The sequence below is a fragment of the Tetrao urogallus genome, assembly GCF_951394365.1.
Source record: "Tetrao urogallus genome assembly, chromosome: 15".
Lineage (NCBI taxonomy): Eukaryota > Metazoa > Chordata > Aves > Galliformes > Phasianidae > Tetrao > Tetrao urogallus.
Genome location: NC_136828.1, coordinates 2,015,690 through 2,033,450, shown reverse-complemented (window position 1 = coordinate 2,033,450; position 17,761 = coordinate 2,015,690). Strand labels below are relative to the sequence as shown.

At 54.7% G+C, this 17,761-nt stretch overlaps 1 protein-coding gene across 1 annotated transcript in view; it reads left to right on the top strand.

The window, feature by feature from the left end:
• The window catches only part of RAB11FIP3 (RAB11 family interacting protein 3), a gene marked incomplete at both ends in the record, with an annotated part of 42,627 nt that overhangs the window by 15,075 nt on the left and 9,791 nt on the right, over positions 1-17,761 (top strand). Inside the window, 4 exons of the mRNA XM_079542981.1 lie at positions 2,335-2,426; positions 10,486-10,673; positions 12,512-12,685; positions 16,217-16,351. Coding sequence (XP_079399107.1) covers positions 2,335-2,426; positions 10,486-10,673; positions 12,512-12,685; positions 16,217-16,351 — 589 coding nt within the window. The remainder of the gene's footprint in view (positions 1-2,334; positions 2,427-10,485; positions 10,674-12,511; positions 12,686-16,216; positions 16,352-17,761) is intronic.

Here is a 17,761-nt window from a genome sequence, read left to right as displayed (position 1 = left end):
AGGGCTGAACAGAGGAGGTGCACATCTGCTTGTGGTGGGGGGTGGGGAAGGGATGTGGCATGGGCTTGGGGGAGTTTGTGCTCCCAGCCATCCCTCACTGTGTGCTGCTGGAGCAGGGCTGCGTGGTGTGGAACTGCTGCTGCCATCCTGCACCCCTCACCTGGCAGAGCAGTGAGGGGTTCTTGGGTTTGGGGCTCCTTTGGATGGGAATTTGGAGGCTTAATGCAGCCTATTGAGCCGGGAGACTCGCAGGCGAGCTCTCCATGGCAACTCTACCCTATACACAAAGCACCATATGGCTTTTTAGGAGGGGGAGGGAATGGGTTGAGCAGAAAATTCAACCTTTGTTGTTTGTTGTTTTGTTCCTTTTGGCTCTCCCACTGGAGCAGGGGGAGATGGGAGCATCACGCGCTGTCCCCTGGGTGTGCCACCAGCAAGGGACATCTCCAAGGGTCCCCTTGCTGTTGGTGACGGAGCTGGCCGTGCAAATGAGCCCTGCTGGTGCACAGAGCAGCCAGATGGAGCAGCCAGCCTTGGGCTCACCCTGTGCCAAAGGGCTCCTCAGTGCTGGTTTGGGCAGAGCTGTGCTGAAGGCAGCTGATGGCAGTGAGCTGCGTGCCCACGTTTTCTACCTCTGCTTCCAAAGGGAGCTGGCAGCTATCTCCTGATTGCAAATCCTCCCTTTACAAGCCCCTCAGGAAGGAATGAGCTGAATAAATATCTTTATCTGTGTCTGTAGGAAATCGGGAGGTTTTCTTGCCTCTACTTAGAGGGGGAGGAAAAAAAGCAGTGGAGGGATGAGCAGAAAGAAGCAGCCTGCGTCTGCTCTGCCGGCTCCGGGGTACCCCTGGCTCCTGGGGGGGCATGCTGGGGCTGCTGGCCTCGGTTATCAGGAGAGGTGGCTGTTTGTCCCTGCTGTGTGCTGGCAGTGTGACACGTTGTGGGCTCTCCTGGCAGTGGGCAGAAGGCCTCTTGGTGCCCGTTCACATCCCCAGTTTGGGAGCTGCAACCGAGGTGGCTCTTAGGTCTGCATAGAGAGCAGGTGATTAATGGGAAGAATCTCAAGTGTAGGCTGCACGGTGCTGTGCCCAGGGAAAGGAGGTAAATGTATAAGAGAGAGCCTTAAGCAACGTGCTCAGGAGCCCCAGCAGCAGGAATCAGCCCTCGCCCAGCACAGGGACTGACTGCAAACAAGAGCATCTTTCATCTGCTGGAGCCACAGCTCGTTTGGAGCAATCACTGTGTGCCCATTTCTGGAAAAGCAGTCTGCCTCGTTCCTGGCTTTGATTTGCAGCCGCATCCGTGGGCTCAGTGCTCGTGTCGGTCCCTGCACTGCCTTCTCACAGCCCCAGCTGATGGCACCAGGGAGGGTGACTGTGGGCAGCAGGTGAGTGGAGGGCTCTGCTGCCCCATGCCTGCAGCGCTTGGCTCAGCTCCGGCTGAATCCCCTCCCATCCTCAGCCTCCACTGGCTGCAGGCTGCCTGTCCCTCCTAAACCCATGGGATCACAGCTTCCCTGGGAGCTCAGTGTGACGCTGCCTGGCCAGGCTTATGGACACTGAGCACGGTGCTGCAGTGCTCACAGCTCCGAGCTGTGTGGGTTCCAGCCTGCTATTTATTTTGGGACTGCAGCAGCTGATCTTCATTTGGTATTTCCAGTCTGCGATGTAGGTCGTGTGCTGGATCGGGCATTAGCTGTTGCTTGAGGGAACATGGGGAATTTGTGCTTTTTTGTTCTGTCAGAGGGCTCGGAGCAATGCTGACCCGCACAGCTCCAGCTGCATTTGGGGGTGGGAGGAGGGGGAAGAGGAGGAGGGAGGTTTTTAAAGACACCTTCTTGAAAGCTCCCATTCTGCTGTCCTCCTGCGAGGGCGGCTCCTGCTGTGCCTGGGCACGGGAGGAGCAGACATGACAAGAGCTTGGGTGCAGCCTGCCTTCCCTCCCCGCTGTTCCCATGGTAGTTGGCTGTCACACGCAGAACGAACAGTGTTCCCTGCCCACAGCAGGATTGGAGCCTTCTGGGAGAAGATTAAGAGGATGCAGGAAGCAGAGATAGGGATGAAAGCAGGAGAAGCAGCAGAAAGCATGGTGGGGTAGGGCCAGGTCTGTGCGTTGGCCCCATAGGAGCAGCAAGGGGCCACGTGGGAGCAGCACCCAAGTTGCTTTCCGACCTTCTGGAGGTGGGATGCCTGGAAACAGAGATCCTTCCCAAAAGCTGAGGGCACCAGCGTGTGCCAAAGGAAGTTCTCATCCTTCTGTCATGCCTCCCTACTCATGCCTTCCTTTAAGGGAGTGCGTTTCCTTTTGGTGAATCTTTTTCATTTTCCTCTGCAGATCCTGACAGCCAGCTGTATGATATGGGATATACCCCCGAGGAGGAAGCCCCGGCCTGTCCTGATGAATTTGATGACTTCGTCACATTTGAGGCAAGTGTGAGCACCGTGGATATCTGTGTGTGCAGCACGAGTGGTGCACGGGGGGTTGGGTTGCAGGGCAGAGATGGCTGCAATGGGCTCAGGGGTGGATGAAAATGAGTTCCGTCATCTATGGGCCAGAGAGCCTGCATCAATTTGATGCATTTAAAGCTGGTGTTTGGGCAAAAATCAGCTCGGTGTGATGCTGTCTGAGTTGTGGGGTGCCAGAGTGCAGTGCCATGGGGTGGAGGATGGAGATGCTCTTTGGGGTGGGACAGGATGGGCGCCTGCAGCTGCTTCGTTTGGCTCCATGCGGGGGTTGCAGTTGTTGGACAGTGTGAGCCCAGGTTTGAGCTGAAGCAGTTCAAGCCTGCTGCAGGGCACAGACATTGGTGCTCAGTGCTGTCCAGCCAGCAGAAGGTAGAACCAAAGACAGAATGTAGATTTCCTCTTCGTCCTTGGAGTTGGCTGAAAATGCTCAACTGAGGCTTCCTTCTTCTTGCTGAAGGTGTGGTCTCCATCCCTCCTCTCCTTTCTGTATTTCTGGGCACAGGACAAGTTGTGTCCCCAGCTAGAAGGGAGCTGCTGTTAGGCGACCTGTTTGTTGTGGATGGAGTTTGCAGCTTTGCTTTCTTGGCTTCCCCAGTTCTTGCTCTCTGCCCTCCAGCCCAGAGCAGGAGGTGCTGCAGATGCTGCTGTCTCGTGTGAGCACTGAATAGCTGCCTTCTGCTTTTCCTTCTTCGAACTTTTGTCTTCAGGATTTGGGCTTTTGGTGCTCTTGGTTGTATGGTTTTACCACACAAATAGTTATTTCAACAGAGCCTCCCAACCTTTGTCGCCTTTGTGTGTAAATATGCACGTCCTTGCTGTTATGTGCCATATAACTGAATAGCTGAAGCTATTCTTTCAAGTTTCCCAATGATACACTGGGTGTTGGGCAGCTCATTTCCACATAGTGGTGAGAAGCACAGGCCTGTCACTTTGGATGGCCCCAAGCTGTCACTGGGTCACCCTGTTCCCAACAGCCAATGGGACCCCCAGTGTGCACCCAGCCTGGCACGGGGTACTGCTGAGCCCCACGTGCCACCCCAACCCTTAGGTGACCAGAAGAGAAAGGTGATGAGTCCTGGAACATCCCTCCCAGAAAGATGGAAACGGATTCTTGTACTGAATTCAGGCTGATCTTCAAAAGATAGAGCTCCTTTGGTGCCTTTGTTTAATGTGCCGGGGAAGAGTTACCCTCGTTGTCTTGGAGACGTGGTTTGGAACGCTGCAAGAATTTCGTAGGGATTCAGCACATGGGAACATGATGGAGAAATACGTAAAAATAAATGAGCATCTTGGGGTGTGTGTGCTTCCTTCTGATCTCACTGAGCTCCCACTGTGTGCTGTGCTGTGCCCCGGGGTGCTGAGCTGAGTTGGGCACCCATCTACACAGCCACGGAGCTGAGAGCTGCTGCTATGTGACATTATTGTATTGGGGGTGTGGGTTCTGCTTCCCCTTAACTGTGCAGATGGACAGGGAGTGCCCAGCTCTTGCAATTGCTGAGGCCTTGACAGAGAGCATTTCTGCTAAATGTTTGTTCAAACAAGTGTAAACAAGTGCTTTAAGCAGCCTAAATGAAAATGCCTTCTCTTTGTTAATGAGGTTGCTCTTCTTGGTGAGTCATCCATCCCCTCTTCTGGTGGCTGTGATCAGAGAGCTGAACAGCGAGGAAAGCCCTCAGCATCCATCCAGTGCTGGTATCTTAACAGCTCTGCAGAGCCACAGAGTCATTCAGGTTGGAGAAGACCTCTCAGATCCCCAGCTCCAACCCCAGCCCACCCCCCCATGCCCACATCCCTCAGTGCCACATCCCCACAGTTCTGGAGCACCTCCATGGACGGTGACCCCATCACTCCTGTGCAGCAGTGCCACTGCAGCACTGCTCTTTCTGAGCAGGAACATTTCCTAACGCCCAACCTGAACCTCCTCAGTGCAATTTGAGGCCTCTCATCCTAGGAGAACCAATGCTTGCATTCCTTGAAGGGGCATAAAAGCCTCTTGACGGGGGCAAGGTCTGAGCTCTGTGCTTCACACAGGGACCCCAGTGCAGTTATCCATCATCTCAGCTTTTTGTTCTGCAGCCCTGGGTGATGCTTTGCTTCCTGCCCATGGTGGAGGCATGATGGCTGCAGGACAACTCTGCTTTTGTGCTGGGAACTGCCACCTAATGATAACCACAGTGATTTGGCTGCCCTGCCTGCATCGTTCATCCCAAAGCAGCCTGGAGGGAGCTTGGAGTCTGTCCATCCAGGCACCTGAATCCTTGCCTGCGTTGTTCCCCCAGGCTGTGCTGGTGCAGCATTGCTGCTGAATAAGCATAGGTGGGAGTTGTGTGAGCTTGAACAGCACTGAGTCATGTGGGCCATTCACTTTGGAGGTGCAGGGACTCCTTTATAATGCCCAGCAGGAGGAAAGGGGCTAGATGCCTGCTGTGCTTTGCCAGGGGGCAGGGGCTCTCTCCTGGGGTAGCTGAGCCCACTGAGGCAGGCTGGAGCAGATCAGGCAGGCTGAATCTCCTCCAGCCCTGCAATAATGGAAGGACTCTCCCAAAATGAAAGCAAACCACAAAAATGAGGTGTGCAGCCACAGTTCCTCTGGGATTGGGCATGGAGACATGTAAACTTCAGTGGGCTGGAGGAGAGGCAGCATCAGTGCATAGCTGTGCTCCAGAAGGGCTGCCCAGGAGCATGGCAGATAGCAGCAAAGCCAATTTCAGCCATGGGAATGTGGGGAGGACCTTTTTGAGATGTTCAGAACGGGGCAGCTGAATTGCAGAAGGTGAAGGGAGGTGCACAGTGCTCACGGGGCTGTGCAGGGTGTGCACAGTGCATGCAGGGCTGTTGCCATCTGCTGGGCGGTCGCTGGGGCAGCCTCGGTAGCAGCGAGGAAGGATGCATCAGATGCAGGAGCAACTCATATGGCACAGTGGGAGCAGATCTGGGCAGGAGGGCAGCCCTTGGTGAGGTCCTAGGGGTGGTTTTGGGAATGGGATACCCCAGCTGTCCCCAACTTGCCTGGCTGGAGGCACGGCACAGCCTGTCGTAGCAGAAAACTGTTGCTTGTGTTGAAGGTGTAATTTGTTCTCACATGGAGTAACTGAGTTTAATGCTTCTCGAAGGGCACAGACCACAGTGAGGCAGTTTAAACTTACATTACTGAGTTTCTCCAGCAGCCCAGAATGTCTGTGAAAGTGATGGGGAGATGCACACAACCCGAACCGTCAGGTGGGGATGGAGAAGCTGCAGCTGAGTGTGTGCTGCACCACCACTCAGTGTGCAGCAGTGAGTCCCCAGTGCATCGACCACTGCTCCTCCTTGCACACACGGGGTGGCTGTACCACCTGCTGCAGACCCACCGTCCCCTCCTGGACCTGGGGGGCACGTGGAGCCCTGGAAAGAGCAAGGAAATGTTTGTGTTGCACAGACCCCAGTCGTGCTCAGGGAAAGGGAAGTGGATAAATCTGACACGAACGGCTCCGAGGCAGGATGCTGGAATTGAGGCGTACAGTGAGAAATTGCTGCGGTCGGATGAGATCCTGGTGGGAGTGTTTTGCTTTGTGGATGATAAGGAGGAAGGAGTTTGGGAAGCGAAGACCTTGCAGCTTTATCTCCCTCTGCAAGTGCAGCTGTAGGATCGAGCGGGGGGAGCTGGGCTGCAGCACAGATGAGCAGCGTGGGGTCACAAAGCCTTGGTGGGAGCTCAGAAAGTGAAGGTGGTGGTGGTTCCTCATTGTGGTACTGTGGGTGTATCTGAGCCAGGGCTCTGCTGGAAGCTCCCTGGAGTCCTGCAGCACAAACAGCAGGGCCAGGAGGAGAGTGTGGGTTAAACCATCCCCGTGCTGCTGTGCACCTTAAGCAAGAAATCCTTGCTGCTTGTGCGCAGAGCACAGAAGGTCAGTGGTTATCAGGCAAGGAGCTTCCACTTGGCATTGTGCACCAGGAAGGATGTGTCCCAGGGTGAGCACCAGCAACCCAGAGAAAATGGGGAAACATGGGTTGTGAAGGGAATGGAAGGGAACCTGTGCGCTCAGCAGGCACGGCTGAGGGAGAGGGCAAAGGTTCTGCTTCTGTAGAGAGGGCAGGAGGAAACCTTCTGTGCCTCGTGCACTGTGTTGGGGGATGTGAGGTGGGAGGGCCCTCCTGATGTGAGCAGTTTGGGTCAGTTCCTTGGAGCTGGGAGCAGAGCAGGACCTCTGCGTGGGGTGTTGGAGACAGGGGGTCCCGCGCCGTGCGCCCTGCTGGGAACAGCCTGTGCTGGAGGGTGATGTCAGTGCCTATCGTGGAGTCACCGCCTGGTGAGCAAGGCAAGCTTTGTTTGCTTCCCCGTTCGTCACTATAAGGAAAGAGATTGTATTTAACATTTAACTATTCACCAGGAACACCCAGAGAGAGATACGTCCCGGGAGCCTCTCTAGCAAGGCCAATCCTCCTGGGAAATAACCCTCCTAATCAGCAGTAATTTACACAGCAAGCAGCCTGTGCATCTGGAGCAGGGCTGGCCGGAGCACGGCTTGCTTTTATTTTGGTAGCCACACAGCGGGGAGAGAGCTGAGCTCACCCAGTGTTATCAGGGCTGGAGGTCAGCAACAAAAGGCGTTCTGTTCCCGACCTGCTTCCCTCCTCCCTGCCAGAAGGAGCTGGGTCCAGCCGGGCGGGATGTGTCCGCAGGTGAGTGCTGGGCTCTGGCATGAAGGAGGGAGCTGGGGCTGCAGGGCAGGCACATGATGGCTCGCTCTGTCCCTGGCTCTGGGCTGGGCAGGATGGCAGGTATGGGCGCTGCGGGCGGTGGGTTCTGCCCCACGGTGTGGGTTGGCTGGTTTTGCTGATGAGTGTTCTTGTTTTGGTGTGGGTCAGCCCTGTTTACCTGTAGAGCTTGTGTCGGGCTGGCATTGTGGCCAGGTGGAGGGCTTGGCTTTGCCCTGAGCCAGATGAGGATTCTCTGGGTTCTCTGCAAAGTGGGTATTGCCCAGATGAGCAGCAAGAGGCAAACCCCATGGGCAAGCTCTGCTGGTGCACCCCCTGTGCGGGGCTGTTTGGTGGGGAGGGGATCCTGCCTGCTGCCACGGGGTGTTTCAGGGTGGGACTGAGACTGAGGTGGGACAGGGTGTTCAGAGAGGGAAGCACAGCTTGCTTCCCTCTCCCCTTTGCATGGGTAGAAGCCAACTTAAACATGCTTTGTGTTGAGCAGGGAGGTGCCTGTCCCCAGCGCCGGGCCAGGATTGCAGCTTAGGGTCAGTTTGGTGTTCTCCTTCCCCACTGCGCTCAGCTCTGCATGGAGCAGCAATTGCAGCCTGGCTCCTGCAGCCCTGGGATGGATGGGGCAGTGCTGGGTGTCCTTGGTCCCTTCCCACCCCCCTGTCCAGAGCTGCTGTTAATCACAGATAAATCCGTCGGGAAAGCAGCGTTGTTCTTCCCTTTCCTCCTCCCTCCCCCATTTCCCTGTCGCTGTGGCCAAGGCCAGCAGTGCTGGACCAGCCCTGCCAACGGCACTGCTGGGACACAGCTGTCCCACACCCAGGCTCTGGTTGTGCTTTGAGTGAAGATTTCTGCCCCAAAGCAGCAAAGCAAACGCTCCCTGGAGCCTCCTGTGCCTTTTCCCAATCACTCGGAGCACAGAAGCACGCCCAAGCATGTGCTGCTCCCGGATTAAAGCTCCACGTGTGCTTTTGTCATACATCCCATACAGCAAGCAAAGGAATTTAGGACTTTAGGAGAAGCTCTTATGTAAGGGCATCATGACGTCTCCAGCCCTCCCAGGTGTGTCAGGGTGGTGATGTCGTTTATGGTGCGTGGCCCATCCCTGCTCAGCCCTTGCAGGTGGCTCTCAGCATCCTGGGCTCCTTTCCCTTTACAAAGAGGCTTTTTGAATCAGTGTTTCTACAACACTTCTCAACCCAAAAGTGCCATCAAATACCTGGAATGGGTGCATTGCCATTCTGGTTTTTTCTTGTCTGCTGAGAGCAAAGCAAGCTTGGCTGGAAGAGAGAGGTGGCAAGTGGGATTTGTAGGGTCAGTGCACAGATCAGCTGTTCTGGGGCCATAAAAGAGCTTTCTGAGAACTGCAGCTGCACCTTTGCCCAGGGCACAGGGGTTTGGTTTGGCTTTGCTTTGCTTTATGGTGCGTTCTGCCAGACCTTGCCTCGGCCTCCCTGCTCGCCTATCTCCCGCTGGCATCTCTGCTGGAGGTTTGGTTCTTTAATCTGTGATGCATTGTGAAGCAAAGTTCTCCACGCTGCTGCTCAGGAGGAGAACTTTGTTTCAGGTTTCACCTGCCCCGTAACTCATTGACTACACGGGTTTGATTTTAATAAGGCTTAAGAGAAAAAGGATTAGAAGGGGAGGAACGACTGTTTGGTGTGGGGCACCGTGGTTATGGGAGCAGCCAGGATCTGGGACTGTGTGCATTTCTTGTTCTTTTGGTTGTTTTTTCCAAACAACAGACTTGACTTCAGAGGCCACAAGCAAAGTTATTCCCAGCTCAGCCCTACATCTTTCCCCCTGCAGGCAGAAAGCAGCACGCCGTGGGGCAGCGGGTGGGCATGCAGGCACCCAGTGCTCCCTGCAGCTGCCAGATCCCATTGCATCCTTCATGGAGCATCACAGAGATTGGCCCAGCAGCAGGGGCTGGAGATGGCTTTACTTCCCCAGATCAGCATCCCAACATATCTGTGTCCCCTGTGCCGAATCCTGACCTCTTCTACAGGCTGCTGTTGGTTTTCTGTATCCCTGCTGGGGATGCTGCTCTGCTGGAGCTAGCAGGAATGGCCCTGTCTTCTGCTGGCGGTGACTTTGGACTCAGGTTCTGCACAGGTTGACGTCATGTTTACCTTTAGGGCGTTGTCGGGGGGCTGTCTGTAGTCTGTCTGTGCTGGCACCTCGTGCTGACGCTGTAGGGCTGGGCAGGGCTTGTCCCCGTGCATAGCATGCAGCTGCTGTGTGGGGTTTGTTCCCCTAACGCAGCGCCCACGTGCTCCTTCCAGCTGCCAGCTCTGTGTAATGCAAAGCTTTGAGATACACCATTTTCTTGCAAGTGCTTGCAAACAGCCTCAGAAGCTTCTGTGTGTGCTGCGTGGCTGAGGAAGGGGAGCTTGTTGCAGCATCTGGAATGCTGCTGTGTTGCCCCATGACCTTGCAGGAGGGGCAGCCAGCAGTTCCCATCTGCCTGCATAGACCTCAGGTGGCCCAGTGGCTTTCAACCCGTGTTCCTCCCTTTGCCATCCATGCTGCAGCTTTGGGACACCGGGTGGCAGTGCACAGCTGCAGCTCTACACCAGCATTGCCAGATCCCTTGTTCCCAAAACCCCAGAGACACAAAGAGTTGATTGGTCCTGAAACCACCTGGGGAAATTCCTGAAAAGCCAGGAAATGGGCTCCCTGAGGAAAGCTTCTGCTGCAATGTGTGTTCCCTCTCATGCTCCTGAACATCTGGGTTCTCCCAAGCATCTGGGTGCAGCACCTCCTGTGTTTGGGGAACTGACCTGCCCCCTAAAACAGCCACAGTGTGTCCTGAAGAGACAGGACAGTAGTCTAGAGGCTGGCATAGAGTTTTACAGAGGTTTCTGTGAAGGGGTGGAAATTACCCTCATATGGCTGCAGTGGGGAGAAAGTGCTTTCAGGACCGCCTGGTGGTTTGGCATGGTGAGTCCTGGTAGGGAATTCAAATGGTGTCCTCTTAAAAATGGGGTGGGTGAAATAAACAGTGACGGCAGCTGCTGGGTATGGGTAGGAGGCTGCCCTGGGCACAGGTGATGGGCTGGCCTGGGTGATGGGCTGCCTTAGGCACAGGTGGTGGGCTGGCCTGGACGTGGGTAATGGTCAGTTCTGGATGTGAGCGATGGGCAGCCCTGGGGATGGGTGATGGGCAGCCCTGGATGTGGGTAATGGTCAGTTCTGGATGTGAGCGATGGGCAGCCCTGGGGATAGGCGATAGGCAGCCTTGGGCACACTTTGTCCTGCTCCACAATGAAACGACATGGCTGTAGCATCTTACAAGATGTCTTTTGTCCTCTCTTGTGTCCTGCCACAGGCAAATGAGGTGACCGACAGTGCGTACATGGGCTCAGAGAGCACCTACAGCGAGTGTGAAACCTTCACAGATGAGGACACCAGCACTCTGGTGCACCACGAGATGCACGACGAGGTGGAGACCGACAGCGCCATCGACTCCACCGTGCACTCAGAGTTCACAGATGCCATCGAGGAGCAGGAACAGGGGTCAGTGGGGCAGAATGGGGCAAAGGGGGGCAGGTGAGGAGCGGGGAGAGATGCTGCTGAGGACCAAACTGAGTGGGCTGGCTCTGTCTTGCTGGAACTGGTCGGTGTGCTCTGAGCGTTTGTAACTTCACGCAGGACCGAAATAGCTCTTCTTTAGGAATAATAATGAGGCTGCACTGTGTGTAGGCTGTTTTGGAGCTCGGCCTGGCAATCTCTTTGAGCTAATTGTAGCTTGCCTTGGGAGAACTTCTGTACCCTCATTAGCATCTCTAACTTCTAAAATAAGTTCTCTACACACCTGAAATACCCGCAGTTTTTAATCTATCACTTAAGCCAGCAATGCAACGTGTAATTTTGAAGCCAGGAGGGGAACTCGCCGTATTCTTGTTTCTCCCAAACACGTGTGTGCCCTTTGATGTGCAGCCGCCTCCTGTAACGACGTGCTTCCAACCTGCGCCCGGAGCACAGCGCTGTGAGCTGATGCCTCCTGCCCTGCTATCTGATGCTGTGCCTGGGCACTCCTAGCTGTGTGGGGAGAGCGGGTTCAGGGGTGTGACTGAGATGCTCTGGGGGGTCATGGAGTCATAGAATGGCTTGCGTTGGAAGGATCATGAAGCTCCAGCCCCCCTGCTGCAGGTAGGGCCACCAACTTCCATATCTAATACTAGACCAGGCTGCCCATGGCCCCATCCAAGCTGGCCTTGAACACCTCCCTGCTAACGGGGAGCTCGCCTCACCCTGCTAACAGCACTGAAACCCCCAGAGCTGTCAGCACAGGGGGACTGGAAGCATGGCATCCAGGCGTAGTGGTCTAGGAGGTACTTTGAGCTTTTTGGAAGCAAAGTATTCTTTGTGGCTTCCCTCCCACCCCAAAAGCCCGGCATGGGAACACGCAAGGTGCTGGGGCTGAAAGGGTGCAGGCTTGGTGGAGGTTTGCAGATCAAGGCAATGGGATTAGCTGGCTGCACGCTGCTCTGCTCAGCTCAGCAGCAGTTAAGTCGGGCTGTAAGCAGGTTCTGAGCTCCCTGGCCCCAAGCACAGCTCCCACCCAGGGGCCATGGCAGCCTGCGTGCGCCTTCCCTGCCTCCAGTTCGCATGCCTGTAAGTATAACCCGCTGCATTTTGGGGTTAGGTTTTGTTGCTGAGGCTTTCCTGCTCCTCCCAACACGGCCTTGGGAAGGCTGGGTGACCCCTGGGTGCTCTGAGCGGTGTATGAGGTGTGGGCAGACTCCAGGTTCTCGCAAGTTCAAGGCAAAAGCACATTTGAATGTATTGCTGCTTCTGGGTTAGAGATTGGAAGGCTTGAGGTTGGTGTCACGATGCTGGTGCATCCCAGAGGTGTGGGGAGCTCCCCTCACCAAGAACTATTGCCCAGAGCAGCCCTGGCTGATGAGATCTGCCCCTGGAAGGTGCTTGACAAACCGCAGCCCCGTGCTGTGGAGCTGGGCTTGGCTCTTGCTTCTTAGTTTAAAATAAATATAAAAATTCCACCCCTGCCTTCTATTCCTGGAGCAGTTTCTGCTGCTTGCTGGGCCTGCTGGGTGCCTCCTTCTGCTCCCCAGTTGGGCAGTGGTGTAGGGTGAAAAATCAGCTTTTGGAATAATCCAGTCTTCCCTCCTTCTTTAGCAGTGCATTTTTGGGAGGAGGGTGGTCTTACCCCCCTCCAGCACATAGCTGTGCTTTTAGACATCTGGCTTGCTTTCCGCCTTGCTTCTTGCTAATTTCCCCCCTGCGTTTTGCCCCAGAGGTTTTAAAATCTCTGCAGTCCTGGGCAGGGAAGCCCTCTGGGAGCAGTTACATGTGGTCACGCCGTGACACCCATCTCTCTGTCCTCACAGATCTCATCCACACGACCTGCCCCTGGGCTCAGACCTCAGCCACTCCATCGTTACGGTCATTAGCGGAGAGGAGCACTTCGAGGATTACGGAGAAGGGAATGAAGCAGATTTGTTCTCGGACAGCTTGTGTAATGGGGAAAGCAGCTTTAGCAGCTCCTCGTTCCTCTCCCCCAGGTAATGCTCAGCACAGCACTGGCTGCGTTGGGATGGGTTTCGTTGGCATAACTTCTCAACTTGGGCTCTGTGTTTGGGTTTGCACACAACTTGGTCTGCGAGAGCAAATCCTGGATACAAGGAGATAAGCAGCACAGGGCCAGGAGCTGCCTCCCTCCATCCTTGCCCTGCACAGTTCCCATCCTCCCACCGGAAGCACCGATGTCCAGCAGCATTGGAGGAGCACTTTGGAGCCCAGGACAGCCCCACGTTCCCTCTGCTGTTGGTGATGTGGCTCCTCTCAGAACTTTCTGGTAGAAAAAAGCAGGCAGCCTCACAGCTTTAGCCCTGATCCTGTTGGATGACAGCTTTTTTTTTTTTTTTTTTTAATCTGCTACACTTACATTTTTGGCTTTGATACAGTGGCTGGATTTGCACCAACAGCTGCAGCCTGAGATCTGTGGGGCAGGAAGGAGGCTGCAGTGTTTCCTTGCTCTCCTTACACTAAGATCTGAAACCAAGCAAGTGCTTCCAGCCCATGCAGGGTGTGCTGAGGAGCTGGTAGGATGGTACAAAGCAATCCGTATCTGTTTTTCAAGGGAAAAAGTAAAAGCTGCCACTCACTGGTGTCCAAGAGGATGCTTTTTCCCTTTGGGATGGTGTGTGTGTGACTGCACAGCAGCGTAAATCTGTCACAGCTTTTTATTTTCTCCTCTTTGCCTGCATTCTGTCAGATTCCTAAAGGCCTTGATATGGCTGGGGCAGTTCTGGCTGCAGGGGGCTGAAGGAGAAGGGATGCTGCCGGCACTTTGCTGCAGGCCAGGGCTAACTTTCCTTTTTCAGCAGCGGTTTTGAAGATGTGAACTAAACCTGCAATAGAGGTTTTGCTGTAAAGCTCTACCCATTGCTGCGGGAACCTCTAACCCCTGGTGAGTGTGCCCTGCTGGGAAGGGGCACTTTGTTCACCTCACGTGTCCTGCGTTGGCACTGTGCAGAGCCACCTGGGTGCAGCTGTCCCTGCTGGTGCCACACATGGAAAATGCTCTCAGCTAAAAGCCAGCCTTGGTGTTCTGAGTTCCTCCCCGAGTGTGGGCCTCCAAACTGCTCCAAAAGCCTCCTGGCAACAAAATATTCCAGTCATCTTGCAATCAGCTCAGTTTTTTCTTTAATACCAGTCCTGGGCTCCAGGTTAGCCCCACACGCAGTGCTCAGCTCCTGCTCTGTCAGTGCCTGGCCTTTCCCGTTCTCCCTTTGGATCTCACCCCTGCAGCATCTCTGCTATCCAGGGGGGACTCAGGGGGTGCACAGCCCTGAAGCTCTTACTGCTTTTAGCTGGGGAGTGCCGGGAAGGCAGACTGCAGACAAAGCCCTGCAGAACCTCGGGGGTAAAGAATGCTGTTCTGTTTGAAAGAGAGAATTTCCGCATGCCTTTCAGGTCTGGCCCTTACCTGGGATTATTGTTGCGTGCAGGAAGGTCCTTAGCTGGGGTGCCTTTAAGAATGTGCTGTTTTTCTGAACAAAGCCCTACCTACCACGTGTGTTTGCACACAGTCCAACCTTACAAAGAGCTGCAGGACGCTGCTGGCTCAGACTGAACCCTTTTCTTTTTTTTTGCTGAGGTTCAGCATCACCTGTAAATGGACACATCCCCATGCATCACCTCCACGTTACAGGAGCATCAGATGGGAATCATGTTGACAAGTTTTCCTGCACACAGGATCAAAGCAGGGTTTGGAAGGGACCTCGAGCCCATGGAGTCCAACCCCCTTACTGAAACAGGTTACCTACTATCAGTAGCATAGCTAGGCGTCCAGATCAGTCTTGAATATCTCCATAAGAAGACCTTCACAGGAAGGCTAACACAGGAACCAAGAGCCTGCAGGGAGCACTGCAGGGTGCTGAATTTTCCTGCTTAGTCCTTAAGTGCGTGGTTATAGGTTGCCACCTTGGGCTCAGCAATCCAGACAGCAAAGCTCTCTACAACACCCAGCAAGGAATGGATGGCAGTGGGAAGCCCAAGCCCCTCATGCACCAACAAGCTGGCTGTAGGTGCTGGGTGAGAGCAGCGCTGCTCCCCTGGGATGGAGGAAGGAGGCAGCAGGGCTGAGGGGTGGCAACGTGCCACCAGTGCTGGGTGGGGATGCCCTGAGGTGCGCTGTGGTTGAGCTCTCACCCACTCACCTGGCAGGGAACCAAAGCAGCCGGGGGCCAGGTATATCTCCACTCAGTGAATACCTCTGGATTCTCTTAGGGCTTCTTGTCTAATGGCTTTCCCCGCCCTTGATTAATGCTCGTTAAGAAGTGGGCGAAGTGAGGACGCGCCGAGCAGAGCTCATGTGTGGCTGAGCAATGGGGAGCATCCCAAAACGGGGCACGTCGCTCCTCCTGGGTACCACAAAGCTGCAGCCAGCTTCAACCCCGTGCAAAGCCTGAGCAGCTGAAAGGACTGCTGGTGGATGGAGGTTTTTTTTCCTGAGATCAAGCCTGCCATGGAGCATAGGGATGTTTTTCCATGTTTCTACAGGAGTGGAGCAAGGCAGCGTGTCCTTTGTCTGGTCACCTGCTCACCAGGAGCACTGTAGGGGTGGCACAGGCTCTGAGGCCTGGCCCAGGGGTGGCTGGGTGCTGCACCGTGCTGCTGCCTGGAGAGATCCCAAATCCTCCTGGGGTTCCTCAGCATCTCCTGGGGCAGGGCTTTCCAGCGTGGGTCTGCATCACAGGGCCCTTTCCAGACATCTGTTGTTTTTAAGCTTGCTCATGTTTGTTCACACCTTTACCTGTCTTACTTATTGAACTGCTTTGTTTTTTCACTATTAACCTTTCTTTGATTCGAGTCTGTGGCTTCCAGAAGCATGTTTTCCTGCAGAAGATGGCATGCATACGGCCCCTAAGTGATGCCAACCCCATGCTGCTCAGAATCCCGTGGCCAAACTCCCTTTTGCCCAAGCTGTGCCAGGTGGGAGAACGGCTCCCTGCTTTGCCAGGGGTCGGTGGACGCCTCAACAGCTTGAGCAGCTGAAAGCGAAAAGCTGATCAGACCCATTAGCTCCAAAGGCAATTAGTTTGTACACCTTTACATCTCTTTGCCAGATGATGAGGCGAAGCTGCTGCCTGTACACTTCACTGTGTAGGAGGCAGCTCCTGAACCACTGGTGGTTGGTTCACCACCAGTGTTTTATGAGCATATCTTCAAAGGGAGAAGTTCTTAGAGGTGAAAATCTGACCCTGGTCTGCACTGCAAACAGTGGAGCAGCACAGCTGCTTTATTTCTAGATTGTCCCACTGGAAAACGGGGCAACCAACCAAAGGATTTGGCTCTTGGACTCAGGGCCGTGCATGAGCTCAGTTTGCAAATCCCAGTGCAAACCAATATTGCACACAGGGAAGCAAGCCAGCCTGCTCTCAAACTCAAACAGCCAATCCTACATCTTGTGCCAAAACCTCCCCTGCCCGGAGATGCAGCCCTTCCAAACAACTCAGCTTGTGGAAGCCACAGATGAAATCAGATTGCTCTGTTCTGTCCTGTTAAAATGACACTTGTGATTTCTCTAGCACCAATCCGCTCGCTGCGAAACTGCACAGCATTATCGCAGATGAAGCATTTGAGTTTTACTGTAGCCAGTGCCACAAACAAATCAACCGCCTTGAGGATCTTTCCGCTCGCCTGAATGATCTTGAAATGAATAGGTAATTGGTCTTGTGCGTGGCAATTTCAGTGTTGGGAAAGATGCTCTTGAAGGGAAGACTCTCCTTGTCTTGGAAAGCTTTCCTCTGCTGCTGTCGGGCTCGATTCCTGCTTGCAAAAAGGGATGGATTTCAGTGAGGGTGGTGGAGCTTGCAAAAAAAAAAGTCTGCAAAAGCATCACAGCAGATGGGCCTTAAATCTGAGCCCTGGGAGCTAACAGGCAATGGGAATCTTCCACGCTGCTCTGCTCGGCCTCGTGCACGTCCCATACAGCACCCAGCACGCACTGAGCAGTGCTGTCCTTATGTGGGAACCTGCAGCCCCAGGCTGATGGGCTGTGGTGTTTCTGCCACCCTGGGAGTGATGGTCACAGCCCGTCCTGCCATGGCAGCAGCCCCCCCAGCACAGCTCTCTGACCTGGGGATCTCCTGGGAGACACTGACTCTGCAGCCATAGAAACGGCTTGCACCCACTTGTTTCACTTGCACCCAGCACTGCCAGGTATAGGTGAATAGGTAGGATGGATGTCAGGGCCTTGGTGAATGTAGCTTTTGGGGTCCACCAGCTGATTTGGCAAGTGTGGGAGATAGCTGCTTTGATTTCCTTGTTCAGATGTGGTTGCAGTCCGCTGGGGGGAAGGAGGGATGGCGGTGCTGATGGAGATAATGGCTCTGCTCACACCCAGTGTGTTCTTTCAAGCCCAAGGCTGTGCTCGTGGTCTGTCCGTCCTGCAGGGACAGCTCTCCTGGGCCATAGCTTGGGTGAGAGCTGGAAGACAAATGGGAGCTTGGCCTTTCTTAGCAGTACAAGTGCTTCTGTCCCTTCTCTTTCTCAAGCACATGGCTGCCTTTGCTGTTGGGAGCCTCCCTGTGGCAGCCCTGGGGGTGGTGATGGGGCTGAGGTTGTGCAGTCAGTGAGGAGAGTGCTGGGTTTCCCCGCACGCACCAGCAGCCCCGCTCCATTTTGGGTTTCACCCCTGCAAAGCTGAAATGCCACTTGTGTGATGGGGTCCTGTGGTGTCTCTGAAGGAATTGAAGAGGCTTTGTTCAGGTCTGTGCTTTCATGGCACAAATGTCTGGCTCCCTTGGGGAGGGAGGGTTGCCCCGCATGGATCTGCTGCTGTTGCTGGAGTGCAGCATCAGGTGTAGCGGGGGGGGGCTGGATGTAAGTGGGTGTGAAGTCGTGCAAATATGACCTACAAGAAGAGCTGGAAGTCACAGAGGGAGTTGGTGCTGTGATATGAGTGCCCCAAAGCCATAAGAGACGCGGCTCAGCAGGGCTGGCAGAGCTGTGAATGGGGCAGTTTGGAGAGCTGTGCTTTGTTTTAGTGCCCTTGAAGTAGAGTTTGCACATCTCATCCTCTCCTAGGAGAGCTGCAGGTGCTGGCTCTGCTTTCCATGCAGAGGAAAATA